This window comes from Galendromus occidentalis, unplaced genomic scaffold, assembly GCF_000255335.2.
Source record: "Galendromus occidentalis unplaced genomic scaffold, Mocc_1.1 scf7180000075740, whole genome shotgun sequence".
In the NCBI taxonomy this organism is placed as follows: Eukaryota; Metazoa; Arthropoda; class Arachnida; order Mesostigmata; family Phytoseiidae; genus Galendromus; species Galendromus occidentalis.
Window position 1 is genome coordinate 246,439 of NW_003803730.1, and position 14,908 is coordinate 261,346.

Consider the following 14,908-nt stretch of genomic DNA (forward strand, 5'->3'; position numbering starts at 1 on the left):
TCATGCAATCCTACGACCCTACTTGTGGCCCTTATCCTCCTAGAGGGTGTCTCTATTTGCTGGCAAGACAAATGGCCAGGATCGCCGGATAACATGTTATCCGGAAGAAGAGGACGCCAAAAAAAGCACAGCGGTGGTGGCAAGTGGAGATCTGCCATGCTCTAGTGACTCGTACAACTAACAGAAAAAAACGAGGCCAGGCGAAAAGGCCAGCGAGCCAGTCGACCATGCGGGTGACCTCGGAGACAGCTCCTCAGATTCGCTCTTGTCATAATCCGAATTTGATGGAAAGCTTGGCTAGCATCGTCACCGTTTCACCATCTTCACGGCGAGGCGCCCGCCTCCCCCCTTACCCCCGTTGAATCGAACGACGCGCGGGGGGAAAGGGAAAATTGTCTCCCCACACCTGCACTGCTGGAGGACGGATCCATGTGCCTATCTGTCACCCGGTGCTTGTTAAAACGGACGTTTGTTGAAGTCTTGCTCCGGTTCCTGATGGCCTGCTCCCTCCAATGCCTCGTCTAGCTTCTTTATACGTTATCTTCTCGCGTGGAACACGGTGACAAGAGTGGTCCCGACGCGAGTAGTCCAGACTGATGGTTTTGCATGCGATGGATATGAGCGGCGTCCGGTGCAACAACAGCGGGAGCAGAACGGCTGCTTGATTTCAGAGAGTCGCCGCTCGCCGCCGTCATGTTAGAGAGAACACTACGTTCACATAGCGGCAGCTCGTTCCGTGATATTGTTGTCCGACTCAACGACTGAACCACCGTATAATTCCCTTGGGATTCTCCAGCCCCCATTTCAGAAAAAAACCGGAGAGAGTTAAACGATAAAGATAATAGGTCGTTTATAAGTTGTTTCATCATCTAATCTACCATTCGATACTATCGGAACCGGGGCTCGAATCGATGACTCGGCCTTTGACTCCAAAGCCAGCCTTGAAATCTACGCTGCACGATGTCTGACTACATATGCCGGCATCGAGCAAGATGATCGTCGCCGTATCCTCTGAAGGGAGAGGGCGTCATCCTCGAATCGTTCCGACTCGAACGCTCGTAATTCCCGCCTCTCGGGTATGCTATCGACTTCCTACGGTAAAAATCCCTCCTTCCCCTTGACCTTCGCTGCCTGGGATCCTGACTAGGCTTTGCAACCGCGGGTAATAACCGCAATTGCGGTTTTTCTTTAACATGGCACTCTATGAGGGACAGCGAATAACCGCAGTCAATAACCGCGGTTTTTCATGAGATTTGCGGTTTTTTGCAAAGCCTAATCCTGACACAAAGCTCCCTCCATCTTAGCGTTTTGGCTACGGGAAGCGTACGCGATGCATCGGAGTTCTTTTTTACGCACCCGATCTGGTTTCCCATAGAACTCGTTCTGTGGTCTCTCGCTGAGAATATCTGTCACCTTTACTGCGCCCATATCGAAGACGACGCTACCTTGCTGGCTCTCCGACGAATCGGATTCACTCTGAGAGCTGCTCTCTGGATGCGACCTGCCCGAGATGTCTCTCTGAGGGGCCGAGGTCGAACTCGCTTCCGAAGGCTCATCATCCGCGACATTTCCTTGCGAACCTTCGGAGGGGCTGGCGCTTTCAGATTTTCGTGGCTCCTCAGTTCTGCCTTCATTTCGACTCTTTTCAATTCCCTCTTTCCTATTCTGGGACCTAGGACTTCTTCCTGAATCGCTGGCGGGGGATTGGCTTCTTCTCTTTTCGGGATCCTGAGCCCTCTGCGCTGAATGCCCATCTTTGCCCTTTTCCTCGCATCGGATTTCTCTCTCGGGAGTTGGACGCCCCTCCCGAATTCCGCTATTTTGTTTTCCTCTAATCCCCGTATCTGTTCGCCTATGCGATACAGGGCTGAGATCCGTCTTGTTCTCCTCGCTTTCCCTCTCGGAGCCCCTAGGACTGCAATCCGGATCGGAGGACGAGCTCCTCTCGGAATCCTGAGTGTCTTCCGAACTTCTGGATGGTTTCCTGTCGCCCTGATGTTGGTTCTCAGGGGGGCGAGTCGAGCGCATGATAACTTCGTTATTCCCGTCGAGCTCCCGCATGCATAGGGGTGTGTGATCTTTGGCGGTATAATTTATGACGATATGTATTTATATTCAGACCGAGTTTGGGACACTTGAATAAAAACTCTAGCCGCTTTCAATGACGGCAATATATTCAAGACTCGTTGAAGGAGCACTTGCAAGAGTGGTACTAGGACTCCCGAGTTTTTCTCTCCCACAATTTCCACCCGGGCCTCGGTGGAGTTCCTGGCAATCGAGAAGAGGAGGAAAAAAATCGGGAGCGGGCAGACCTCCGAGCGAGAGAGCTGCGAGATCAGATCATTTCTTCTAAAGAAGCAGCACATCGTCCGCTCAAAGGAGAAGAAGCTACAATTAACCGGAGAGATCTTCAAACGACGAGGGCGAAGTGAAAGAACGAGGACACAGAGACGGCGACCAGAGGAGACATCCGCTCGTTTCCGATTGCGACAGTAACAATTGCTTTCTCACCGAGTTGGAGAGAACATACGCTCGGGTACAATCACAGCCCTACAATGTATTCACTCGATTCCGGCTACAATCGAGCTCGTCCAGACTCGAGTTCTTTCGGCCTCGTGCGCCCGCAGTCGGCGCATGGAGAGGATGGATTCCGACCTAGAAATAGAATTAGTTTTCTCGGTGCTCGAACCGCAAAGCGACGGGAGTACTTGAACGATTTGCATTTTATCACCTGATCGAAGAGAAACAATTTGCAACGTGTTCCCATCGCAGCTCCCACCTCCCACCGGGGCGTCGGAGCAGGACAGGCCCTCATCGTCGGAGTCGCCCCGCAAGGAGCGCAATTCGACAGGGACGACGTTCGTTCGGACACACTCTCGGATACGAGGTAGCTGCCGTGAGCGGCGAAGAAACAGAGGGCCGAATGAGTGAAAGGCTCTCTGCCGCCGTGGCCACTCATCCGCGAGCGTGACACAAAGCTACATTGAGACATCGATCTATCTGCGAGAGGAGTTCGCCATCGCTAGTCTAATGAGGCGCACAAAGTGCTTTCGGCAGCGGATCATCTTTCCCAGGGTCCATTTAGCCCGTCCTGAGAGAAACTCCATCGAATGCGTTCCACGTCCAGTCAGGCCTCATGATCGCCAGCCGGCTGGCTGAGTGTTCTGCTCGCTGGCGGGTTCGCGATCATCGTCACACCTCGCGCGCGTTCCACGCATTGTGCGCCGCTGATAACTGGCGGCTCAATGCCGAAGCGAACAACAAAACATTCTGCCAACTGGAAAAGAGCGTTTCCATCGCAATGCGTTCGGGCCTTTATTCGTCCTACGACGCGTCTAGCCTCACTTGCGCGCTTTCCCGTCTTCCGTTGAATCCGCAGCCCCGTCGGCGCTCCATTCGTCTCGGTCGGAATCTTTTCCGCGTCAATATCCTATTGGTTTCGTCTCCTCCTTTCGCCCTCACTTTCCTTGGCCTGCGCTCTGCCGCTGTGTTTCCGTCATATAAGGCGGACTCGGACGAGACGGGTATCGAATGCTCCCCGAATTCCTTGAGCTCCGGGTCCGCTCATGCGCGGCGCGACGACTCGGCTAATGTCGAGCGTGGTCGAAGCTCGCGTCAGAAGTCCAAGTTTCTCCTCCTGTCCGATCTCCGCTCACCTGAGGTTTCATCGAAGCGCGCGGGAACAAACGCTCGCAAGATCCCCGAACGGGAAACGCGTCGGTCAATGAGTCCGAGCCTTCAAGCTGAACGTAAATTGTTTAGGAACGTCTCGCTGAGCTCGGAGGACCCGAGTGCACCTACCTGTCATCGCGTACATCCTGACGATCCCCGAAGTCCAGAGAGATCGTGCTCGAGCCGGAACGGATTTATCGATTCGGGTTGTAGGATCGAAATTGACGATTGACGCCTCCTTTCTCCTTGCAGCCGTGGATCGACTGAAACGATTCCCCGAGAACGAGCGGCTGATAGCATCGATCCCCTCGCGAATCTACGAGGTCATCTACCCTGTCCAAGTCAGGCATCACCAAAAGCTCGGTATCTCGACGCGAGACGTCAGCTCCAACAAGGTGAATCAATGTTCGCAACAGCAGCACTGCGTGCCTGTTCCCACGAACACCGTAAGACATACATTTAAATATATTGTGCTAAATTAGCGAAAGGAAACAGCGGAGGCAAATTCAATTCAGCTAGCTAAATCAGAGAATGACATCCATGAGAGAGTGATGTGTCCGAAGGAAAAATCGATCCCTTATTCCCTCGAACCGTACAAGAGCTCGAGCTTGGGGGAAGCGAGAAACCTCGCCGACCTGGTTTTAGTCTTGAGATCTCGCGACTGGCGGGATTCCTCGAAAGGAAAATTTCAACAATCCACTTACTGGGTTGTGTGCTCGCATTCGTACAGCGGAACGCTTTATCAGGGTAGTGAGGGCGCGGGAACATGATGATTCGGTTAAAAATTCATCCCGCAAAGTGGACGAAGCAGCCACTCAGACACGCTGTCTCGCTCCGCGAACAAACGCTTAAAGTCACTCAAACTCGAGCCTGCCGTTTGAGCCTGCCGATCATCGACGAACGAACCTCATTCTAGGCTTACTTGATTCTTCCAGTCCTTCTGTGGTGAGAAAATTCTGACTGTGAGCTGTGAGGTTCACTCAACGAAATTTCCTTCCCGTGGGGTTCGAATTCAAAGGTATTCGACGTTGAGTGCCTTCGAAGCTGCGTCCAATGTTCGGTCCTCGTTTTGCAAATATTTTCCATGAATCAGAATAGAGCGCTGTCTCCTGGACTCTCATCTGTGAGTCGGCCGCTTCGAGCTCTTGCGAGAAGATATCCCTCCGTGCATCCGAGAGCAGATCGCAGGTGCATCGTCGATGCGAGCAAGCCACTCCCTCTCTCCTCAGAAGAGGGACCCGCAATCGATAATAAGCGGAGGCTCGCCCGCTGGACCGATCTGCTGTAGTTTCGAGGACGGATGGAGCCCGCGGTAGTTTTCCCATCCTTCAGAGACGCAGAGCGGAGCGACGTTCTTCATTGAATTTCATAATTGACATGAGCGGAAAGGAACTCATTCGCTAATTTAGCTTGTCAGTTAGGGAGACGATAGGTGGCGAATTCTAAGGAATCTCGGGTTTTTCGGCGAAAGTTCGTGGGGGGCTCTGGGATATCCGTGCGAGATGAGCTCTCCCGGGCTATGGGTCAATTCACATGGCGTCCAGTATCGCCTAAAGTAGATTATCGACCTGGAATAATATTGAATGTTCTTGCTTATTTCGGAGGCAAGTCATATTTCGCTCAAGGTGTCGCCTCCGTCCTTGGATTCCTCGTTCTCGGGAATAATCACAACTGACAGGAGTGGGGGTTTCCCCCACGCATGAGGTACTTCACGACAGCTGTAGCGTTCGGCGACTCGAGACAAACGTCTCTCCCGATGAAAGTGTCGCTTCCGAGTTTTGCGGCGACGCCCTTGGTGAAGACCCCATGAGCACTTTGAGCACTCATTCAACGCCCAAGTTCTCGGGAAACTTGAAAACAACTCCCATGTTCATGTATTCTGAGTGCAGGCGCAGGCCCTGGCTTTCAACTCGAGGGTGCCGGTCCCAATCAGGCGGAGCCAGATACTTTTGTAGAATTGAGATTTTGAAGACCTGCATAGTGCCGTCGCGACTCTATATTAGTGAACGATACGCCCCGTACCGTGGCTCAACAGAATGGAACAGTGAATTCGGCGCAGCCGAACGGATAGTGCAAGAAGGAAATCATATTTCCCAGTTGCATACGCCTGTAGCGGCTGAGATCCTGGTACGGAATGTTGGGAGAGGCTCGACTTGATTGACGAACGATTCGTCTCAGGCGCCGAGTCACCTCGGCACGGAAGCGTCGAGAGACCACATATCCTCAAGCGATCGTAGGCTGAAGGGTCGGAGTTTGGGACTTCTCGAAACTTCTCCGATATTGTTTCTGCCGTGCTCTTCGTAACCGCGTATCTCTCCCGAAGAAGAAGAAGAAGATTATTCCGACGAAATTCAAGCGAAAATGAAAGGCTCATACATAACTCTTCACAAGCGTCTTTCTCACGCGCGAGAAAAATCTGAGTATCTAGCTCTGACAAGATGGTCCGTCACACCGGAAATTTGATGGTTCCCTGATCGGAGGTAGGTGATCGAATTCTCGATCAGCAGACATGTACGCCTCGATTCGTTTTTAATCCATGTCCTCCGAGACGATATCAGCTTCTAATCTTTAGGAGACCCCGCTTGGGTTCGCTCGACGACAGATTCGGATAGAACGTGAATCATTCAACGCAGTCAATGATTTCCCCGAACGAGCGATCTTCGTGTCGCGCGGCCGCGAATAATATCGACAAGAGCCCCCGTACTGAGAGAGTCACTTCTAGTATCTAGTATTCGGGACTCCATCACTCTTCACGGCAAGGTTTGCCGAGTCTTCATTCCCTGCTTTTTCGGGGTCCAACTTGACGAGGAGACCACGAGATTCCGCAAGCGTCGGCGCTTTAATTTAGCCTTGGTCGACGCTCGCACCACATCGCTGAAGAGTTATGACGGCTAAACAAGGCGCAGGCCACCAACGGCTACAGCTCGATTATCTTTCCGATACTTTCCTCGAGTTTACGATTGTGGGAATTGGATTGGATAAAATCGTGATTCGTGTCGGGCCGAGACACGCGGATGTACTCATTACTCTCTCGTGTGATGTCCGTCTCAGCTAGACCGCTTGTTTCAAGGCAGCCAAAGAGACACATCACCATAAAGTCGCTTCTAAGGTTTCTGAGAATAACTCCGAAGAAAATCTCTCACCCTTTGTCAATTATTTGCAGACCACGAAGCATTATCACCAGACTTCACTTCTCATCAAAGCCTTCCATTATAAGTTCCGACTCGAACTTGAGCTCAACGACAATCTCATCAAGCCGAGCATACCTCAGAAACATCTGATGCCAAATGGAAATTGGAGGGTAGGTCTTCAGTCTGTTGTGTGATGAGGAATGGCCATCCATTCACTCGAAAGCTTACCCGATAGTCGCTGCTCGCTCTTTATATTCTCGAATCGCGCTCCTGAGAACGAGTCTGGTTCCTGCAGAGGGAACGTTGGAGAGAGAGGATGCACGACATTCTTACGGATGCGCAATCGAAACTACCCTCCCATTTCGGCGTATCTAAACCTCGGATTTTCACAGCGGACGCATCAGGAGATCGAGCACTGCTATTATCATGGAATCGTCAAAGATTATCCTGGAGCCCTCGCCGCCTTCAGGACGTGTAATGGCATCAGCGGAGTGATTCATATACATAACGAAACCTTCGTAATTCATCCATTCTACGGCGGAGACCTGTCGGTGAGTCCTTGGGCAATCAGATCCGGAGTACCGAAGACTCGGAGCGAAAAATCGTAGAATTGAGGCGAATCCACGTCAAGGAGCCATGAAGGGGCTCGTGATTCTTGCAAGGACCCGCCCCGTGACGCATTTCAGTTCATATCTCTCGAAACCGTATCTGTGCCAATCCACTGATACAAGAGTCAGATGGGATTCCTCTCTAGAACGCAAGAAGCAGCCTCCGCCGTAGTATGTCGAGCCTGGATACACTCCATCCGAGCGATCGGATCGGAGGAATGTTCCATGGAGATCGCAGCGACCGATCCACTACCTTTGAGAATGAAGTCTCTGTGGAAGGGGCCGGGGTGGAGAATTTCCCCGCGCCCTCTAGGACATTATCGACGAATCTGACATGATATTTAGAAACAAGTCGATGCATCGAGTGGTAGCTGGCACGTGGGAAACGGAGTGACACCGAGTGAAACTTCATCCAGGGAACTCTCAATAATGAGACGAGTTTCCCATTAAATATTAATTTATTCGACGAGACTATGTTTCTCTCGCCTGAATCACACGTTTCGATAATCTGCGGCGTTCGCGTTTGTGCCGAAGGAGCTCCCACGTCCCAAGTATCATATTTTTCAGCCGGGGATCTCTCAGACCTTCGACCGATTGAGCAAATTTCCATTGTTCGAGCAGCAACCTCTTTGAGTGAGACAGCAACCCGTGCTGCATTGCGCTCATCGCAATGAATATCCAACAACGGCTCACCTGCGAGTAATAATAAGTCCGCGATCAGAGGAGATACCTCCCGTCATTTGAGAGAACCGCTGTACCGCTGCGTGAAAACTCACGTGTGTGGGGTCTCCAGAGTTCAGAGCCAAGCACAATTGTCTTATTGAGATCTTCTTGGCGATCTCGGCATACCGTTCACCGTAGTCTCCCATTGCCGAATATGCGCCGCCAAGGGTAGACAGCCAAGCCATCGCCTGGAGTGACATAGAATTTTCCTTATTCAATAAACCTCACCGATGAGGCAAAATTCACTCGATCAGAGTTTGGAGACCTACTTCGTAAAGATGTATAAATTCATTGATCAGCCGCAGTATCCTCCGGTAGAAGAATATATGCACTGTTGGCTGGTATTCCGTGTTGATGACAAGTTTAATCAGATCGGGCGTTCTTCGCTCCGATACGGAGTCCGTGAGTCTTCGTATGAGGGTTTCCGTAAATGCCGCTGAGTCGTTCAGTGTCTTGACGAGTTCAATGTATCGAACGGGATCCAATTTACGTCTCGGGAACAAAATGCGGCGAGACCTGGAGAAAGAAGATGCGACCGGAATTCAGTCCGCGAGGTTCCGCAGTGTCCACAGCAAGAATATCGAACGATCCGGGAGCAGATTTAAATATCCGAGCTTCAACTTTTCGTGAGTCTTTTCGTAGAGTAGCCCGGAAGAATCACCTTTTGCTCCTCATTCGATCGAGCGTGCGCCACTCATGGCATTCAAGAGCGCGCACTGGCTGCCAAGGGTCTCCGAAATCTTTCGGTACATACACATCCGGGAAAAAGACCACCTGCGATGAACATGCCACTCACGACTTCGCAAGTCACGACACCACAACGGCGCTGGCGTAAACCTTTTTTGGAGTAACTGTTCAGTTGAACGTCAACCCACCTGTACTTGTTGCTCCTCGGGACAGAGCGGACTTTCTGTCAACCTCAACAAACACGGACCGATTTCTGCCTCGCCACGACAGACTACCAATATGAACATTTCGAAGTGACGCAAGATCGACTGGAAACAGCTTCCAGTCTGCGAGCTCTGCTAATCTACGCCCAGATGGGAAGTCCTCAGCTGTCCGTGCGATGATTTTGGCCGATGTTCATACTAACGAAGATTCGAGAGATCCGATGCTCTCAGTGCCACCGATTCACGCGCTACCCGGCGACCCGACTCGCTGCATGGAGAGGGTGGATTGAGCAGAGGTCGCGCGGATGGATGTCAGCTGTTCGATGAGTGGTTCGGGGCTGCATCAGGGGACCGATCTTCGGTTCACAGACCGGGACCCGGGACGTCATTGGGTCCACGCCATCAACAAACAAATCTCAGAAAACGTATATTCCGGTTGTCAAAGTTAAACCGTGCTGTCAAGTCTGCAATAGGAAGGGTATTTTGTCAACACTGCGGATGAACGCATTCTCTTGAAACCTTCGCGATGAGGGCCGTCGCAACAACCTCGCTGAGCTCGCGATTCTGTTGCTTGGCAATCGGATAGAGTTCAAAGAAGGTGGAATGTCTCTTCCCCGTTCTCAGTTGTGGAGAGGGCATCGGGAAGAATGAGGGGAGCTGGAGGCGCTCGGACTCGGGCGGAAACTCCTCTCGAGGCTCCTTCGCGCGGCTGTGATGCGAAAAGCACGGGGAGAAAGGATATTAATTTTAGATCAATCAAATTCTCTCGGACTGCTTCTTAGAGAGAAGTCGTCGTCGACGTCTCCCCAATCGATGACTCTCTCCCCGGTGGGAAAGGGTCGGGGACTCGGAGGACGGGATAATCGCAGGATATGTCTCCCGGGAACTTTTCAAGGAGAACTCCCCAATTGAGCGAAATCATTCAACTGGCAGGGCTTATTTCGATGATGCTATGATTTACGTTTTGGCAAAAGGGATCGCATAGATGAGAAAATCTGATCGGTCGAGAAATGGCTGTCGACCGCCTCTCCGTGACTTCGATAAATCTTTTTTTGTCAACCTTCTTCAGCGAAAAACTTCTTCTCAACACCGTTTTCCTTGCAGAGAGTCCATCCCCACGTTATCTACAAATATTACAATACTAATTCGACCCAATATGTGTGTGGTAAGTAATTACGACTTCAAGTCGCTCACCACTAACCACTCAGCCAGGTCTCGCACGGGACTAGCAAGCTTCATTCGAGTCTGGAGATTCACGCTTCAGAACCTTCCAGGGAATTCCAAAATGCACCAATGGGGTTTCAAGCACTTCAGGAAGCCTCACCCCCCACCAAGATACAAGGTAGGTGCAGATGGCAAAGTATTTGGGCTAAGGTCATTTCGTCTCGGCGCCGAGATTCGGACGATGGATCGGGGAATATTCCCACTCCACAGAACGAAATGAGTCGCGAACCCCGATTCTCGGGAACGTCAAATCTTCTCGCACACGAACCGAACTCCGAGATCCGACGCCCCTCACAGGGGATGGAGATTCTAGCCACAGATCTTTGATCCATTCCTCAGGCTTGGGAGAGCCTTTACTTATATCATATCGCTGCGTGTGAACAGAGAATTCAAATCCGAAACATGGGTATATGTGCTTAGCCTTATTCTCATAGGAAAACCTTATGTCCTTATCTCCTGCGATCAGAGCTTATTCTACGCAACGTCGCCGAATGAGGTATAAGGAAAAGTTTTCGACTAGGAGGGTCAGGATGTTTTTGCTAAATTAATCTAGCCTTGAGATCTTGGGTAGGATGTGAGGTCCGATGACGTCACAGATCTTGGAATTAAACATGGATTTCGGAAGATTTTCTCTAAAAAATTGCCTCTCGGAACAGTTTCTAGAACGCATAGCTCGGAATAGGACTAACTGAGCTAAACGCTTTGATTTCTGCATTTGGAACATGATTGTCGTCATAAGACATAGTCAGAATTGCGTGCTGATGATGGATCGAGAATGTTTGGGAGGGGGCTCAGACTTATTCATTATCGGGATCTCACGAAGCTTCCCCATTACTTGCAGCGGGATGTGCGTGAAGTTTTCAAGTATATCGAGCTAGCTCTTGTGCTGGATAAAGCCATGGTGAGGGAAATAATTTCGTATGCAGCCTTCTCTCGAGAAATGTTTGTCATGTCATGAAACTAATTGAGAGTTCTTCGCTCGTCCCAGTTCGATGTCCGGAACGCGACTCATACCGAAGTGATGGCTGACGCTATCCAGATCATAAACTGCGTCGACATGGTGAGTTGTGACGACGACTTGGATAAACAAGCGTTTCAAGAGATATGAAGCGAGATCAAAATAAAGTATGTACTGCATTCATCGGCTCCCGGGAACGATACGAGTCGCTGCGGGCTTGTTCCGCCCGTCTGACGACGAATGATTCGGTCAGGGGCGGGGTCTCCTCCTCCCGCCTCCTACGATTCCCCCCATAATCCCCCCCTCGTTCCAGTATTTCCGGCAGTTGCGAACGCGCGTTTCGATTGTGTATATCGAAACGTGGCAGGGCGGAGATCAGATCGAGAAGAGCAACGATGTAAAGCAAACACTCATCAACTTCCTCGATTACTCGTCCAAGAACCTCTACCAGCAGCACTCTGACGCTCGACATCTGCTGACGTAAGTTACTGCGTCATTGCACAGATCCATCTGCAAACACAAGCTTCCAGTGTTCACTCAGTCCCTCGACGGGCACAGTGTCGCTCAGACAACGCTCTCTCGAAGTAGATCTAGAAGCTGGAGATTACCTTCGAAATCGCGACCCGTACTTTACAGCGGCAAAGCCCCCTGCAAGACGGGAGGAAACAGCCAAATGCAGAGCTGCTCCGGAGTACAAGAAGTCGGCATGGCCATCCCAGATACGATATGTACCGCGAAAGCAGTCGGTAGGCATTCCGTCGCGATTTTCAAGAGTTCCTCCCGCTGAGGCGGAACATCCCGAGGGCAGAGCTTAAGGTCGTCTCCCGCTATTCATAGGTGTCAGCGAGGACACGAACGTCTACGAACCCCACCTGGTGGCGTCCACGGTAACGCACATGCTCGGTCATAATCTAGGGATGACGCATGACTCCGACAGCTGCGCTTGCGATGATCCGTGGGGATGCATCATGACCCCCGGAATTCTAGGTGAGGAGTCTGCCGGGTCAGAGCTTTGAATTTCGGAGCAACGACGCGCGAGATGGGTTTCCTCGTTCCTGATTGTTACTCTCTAATCGATACTCCCTCCTTGCAGCTCCGTCGGGTCACAAGGGCTCAACCCACGTACAGCCTAGTCATTTTTCGAAGTGCAGTTTCAATGATTACATTTCACACGTTAGAGTGGGCCATGGAGTTTGCCTCTTCAACAAGCCTGGACAGCTCGAGGACTTCAAGACCTGCGGCAACGGCATCGTGGAAGAGGATGAACAGTGTGATTGTGGTTCGTAGAGATGCGTGTCGGTCTATGAGTAGTCGACCGTTCAAGTCTTTTTGGCTTTCTTCCTTTCCGCGTTCGTGTTGTGAGGTGTTTCTCTCGATTCAGGTTCGATCGAAGACTGCGGCAAGGTGGATCCGTGTTGTGATCCGATCACTTGCCGATTGCGCATGGAGGCAAATTGTTCGGCGGGTGCCTGTTGTGAGAACTGTAAGGTGGGTTTTCCGACTGGGTCACCAGTGCGGCGATTAATCCGGTCCTCGCTCGTCCTGCTGAACCTGCAGGGATCTCTCTAACGGCTCTCTACCCTCGTCCGCAGCTCAAGCCCGCAGGGCATCTCTGCAGGCAACCAGAATCTGAATGCGATTTCCCAGAGTTTTGTGATGGGAAAACCGGCGAGGTTCGTCTGAGAGCGTTAATTCTTCCAGATTCATTCTTCTTTGCTCCATGGGTTGCGCAAATTTTCCGCGATAAGCCCACACAAGCCCATTGCACACACAGATGTGTCTTTATGATACCCAGTCGTTCACGGTGCTTCAATATTTTCAGTGTCCCACGGATATTTTCCGTCAGAACGGTGCGGAGTGCAAGGCCGGTGCAGGGTACTGTTACGGCGGGCGATGTGAAACACCCGACGAACAGTGCGAGTTTGTATGGGGCTTTGGAGCTACGAAAGCTGACGACGCCTGCTTTGAGTACAATCTTCAAGGCATGCAGAACGGGAACTGTGGAGAAGATGAGAATGGCGCCTACATCAAATGCACTCGAGAGTGGGTTTCCGGGTCTTTGAATCTGAAATGCGATGGGACATATTTTTCCGCGAAGTCGGGAGAGCCCGTATTCCGTGATTGGGAGCATCGCCGCTCTCATATCAATGAAAAACGTTTCCACGAAAGATAAGAATATAGAAAAGGAAATGATATGATAGAACAAATCAAATTTCAGGCATATGATGTGCGGGAGTCTCCAGTGCCAAAGGGGAGGACGCATGCCCATTGTTGCCGGAATGGAAAAGTACACACGGATGAATATCGCGAAAGATTCGACAGAATACGAGTGCAAGTCAGTCTCCTCTAGAGAGGAGTACGCATCCCTTCTACTTTCTTATAGATATCCTTAAGCTTCGAAGTTTTCGAAAATCCCTCACGGGCCCTTAGCTGTTCCGAAGAAGGGCCCAAGACCTTTTCCCGCCTTGTCGCGCGAGAGAGCTGTCCCGAGAACACACGGACAGCAACCCCTCTCTCGTTTCTAATCATCTCACCGCTCTTTCCGCAGAGCCACGACCGGTGTCGCCGGAGAAACATTGGATTTCGTCGGATTGGTGTATGATGGGACAAAATGCGGCGATGGGCACATCTGTGTCAATCGCACTTGCCAAAACCTGGCCCACTTCCGCCAGGGCCAAATTGGCTGTCCTGTGAGAGCTGGGGACGAATGTTCCGGGCACGGCCTCTGCTCAAACCAGAACTCGTGTTATTGTGAAAAAGGCAAGTTAGTCGCTCAGATGTCAAGCCGGAGATGGGGAGCGGTCAGGACGTCGAAACGTTCGAGGATCTCGAGATTATCAGTCCAATAGGTTCACCGAAACCTTTCCCCGTCCGGAATGTAGGGTTCAACGGCTACGACTGCAGCGTCCCCGATCAAGTGACTACGCCGAGCAGTGGGGAGAAAGATGATTCGGGAAAAGGATCTGCGAAGCACAACAATAACAAATACAACAACAATGCCAATAAAGGAGACTCCACTACGGCAAACCCTGCACAAACGCCGACGACCTCGAGCAGCGGGAGTAGGTCAGTAAGGGAGCATTCAGCCCCGCAGCTTAGATTCGGCTTCGATTTTCCAAATACTTTACTTTGACGCTGGAATTTCGCTCCGGAACCGCAGCCAGGACAACCACAACAAGAGTAGTACCACTCCAGATCCAAATAAAAAAATTATAACAAAGAAAGAAGACGGCAGTACTTCGGTCAAGTCGGGCAACACTACAACAACCTACGTGGCGAGGAAGGTGCGTACCTTTGCAGATCGAAATTCGTCCCCCTACCTGCTAATTCTGTCCCGTACGAGGGACCGATCATCCGCCATACGGCAATAAATCCCTGCTCTGGAACTTCAGGACTCATTGGGAGCTCCTTCTCTAGTGATGGTACTAGTCTCCGTGGTCGGCGGTGTCTTCATCTTTTTCGCCCTTCTGGCCACCTGTTACCGGAGAAGTACCATGCCGAAACTGGAGCAGCCATTCCAGCCTATAATTCAACCGCATCCCACGCAACATACGGCTCCTCAGCAACAGACTAGTCAGGCGGCCGTAGCCGCCGCTTACCTTCAGGTAGGCTCGGACAGCGTTGCTCGGCGCTCCATCTGCCGATAACTTCGCTCGGCCTCCGACCCTTCTCGAGCTCTATTCGGTACCCGGTTATTTTCCG

General features: G+C 51.4%; 1 protein-coding gene across 1 annotated transcript in view; it reads left to right on the forward strand.

Annotated features, from left to right (window-relative positions):
- mmd (disintegrin and metalloproteinase domain-containing protein mind-meld) overlaps window positions 1-14,908 on the forward strand; it is a 65,537-nt gene that overhangs the window by 48,508 nt on the left and 2,121 nt on the right. Inside the window, 19 exon segments of the mRNA XM_018641270.1 lie at window positions 3,925-4,067; window positions 6,836-6,973; window positions 7,196-7,354; window positions 10,129-10,189; window positions 10,299-10,366; window positions 11,090-11,149; window positions 11,237-11,308; window positions 11,520-11,690; window positions 11,886-11,952; window positions 12,044-12,193; window positions 12,300-12,485; window positions 12,588-12,694; window positions 12,799-12,879; window positions 13,029-13,249; window positions 13,425-13,541; window positions 13,755-13,966; window positions 14,089-14,272; window positions 14,367-14,490; window positions 14,599-14,811. Of these exon segments, the coding sequence (XP_018496786.1) occupies window positions 3,925-4,067; window positions 6,836-6,973; window positions 7,196-7,354; window positions 10,129-10,189; window positions 10,299-10,366; window positions 11,090-11,149; window positions 11,237-11,308; window positions 11,520-11,690; window positions 11,886-11,952; window positions 12,044-12,193; window positions 12,300-12,485; window positions 12,588-12,694; window positions 12,799-12,879; window positions 13,029-13,249; window positions 13,425-13,541; window positions 13,755-13,966; window positions 14,089-14,272; window positions 14,367-14,490; window positions 14,599-14,811 (2,534 nt within the window).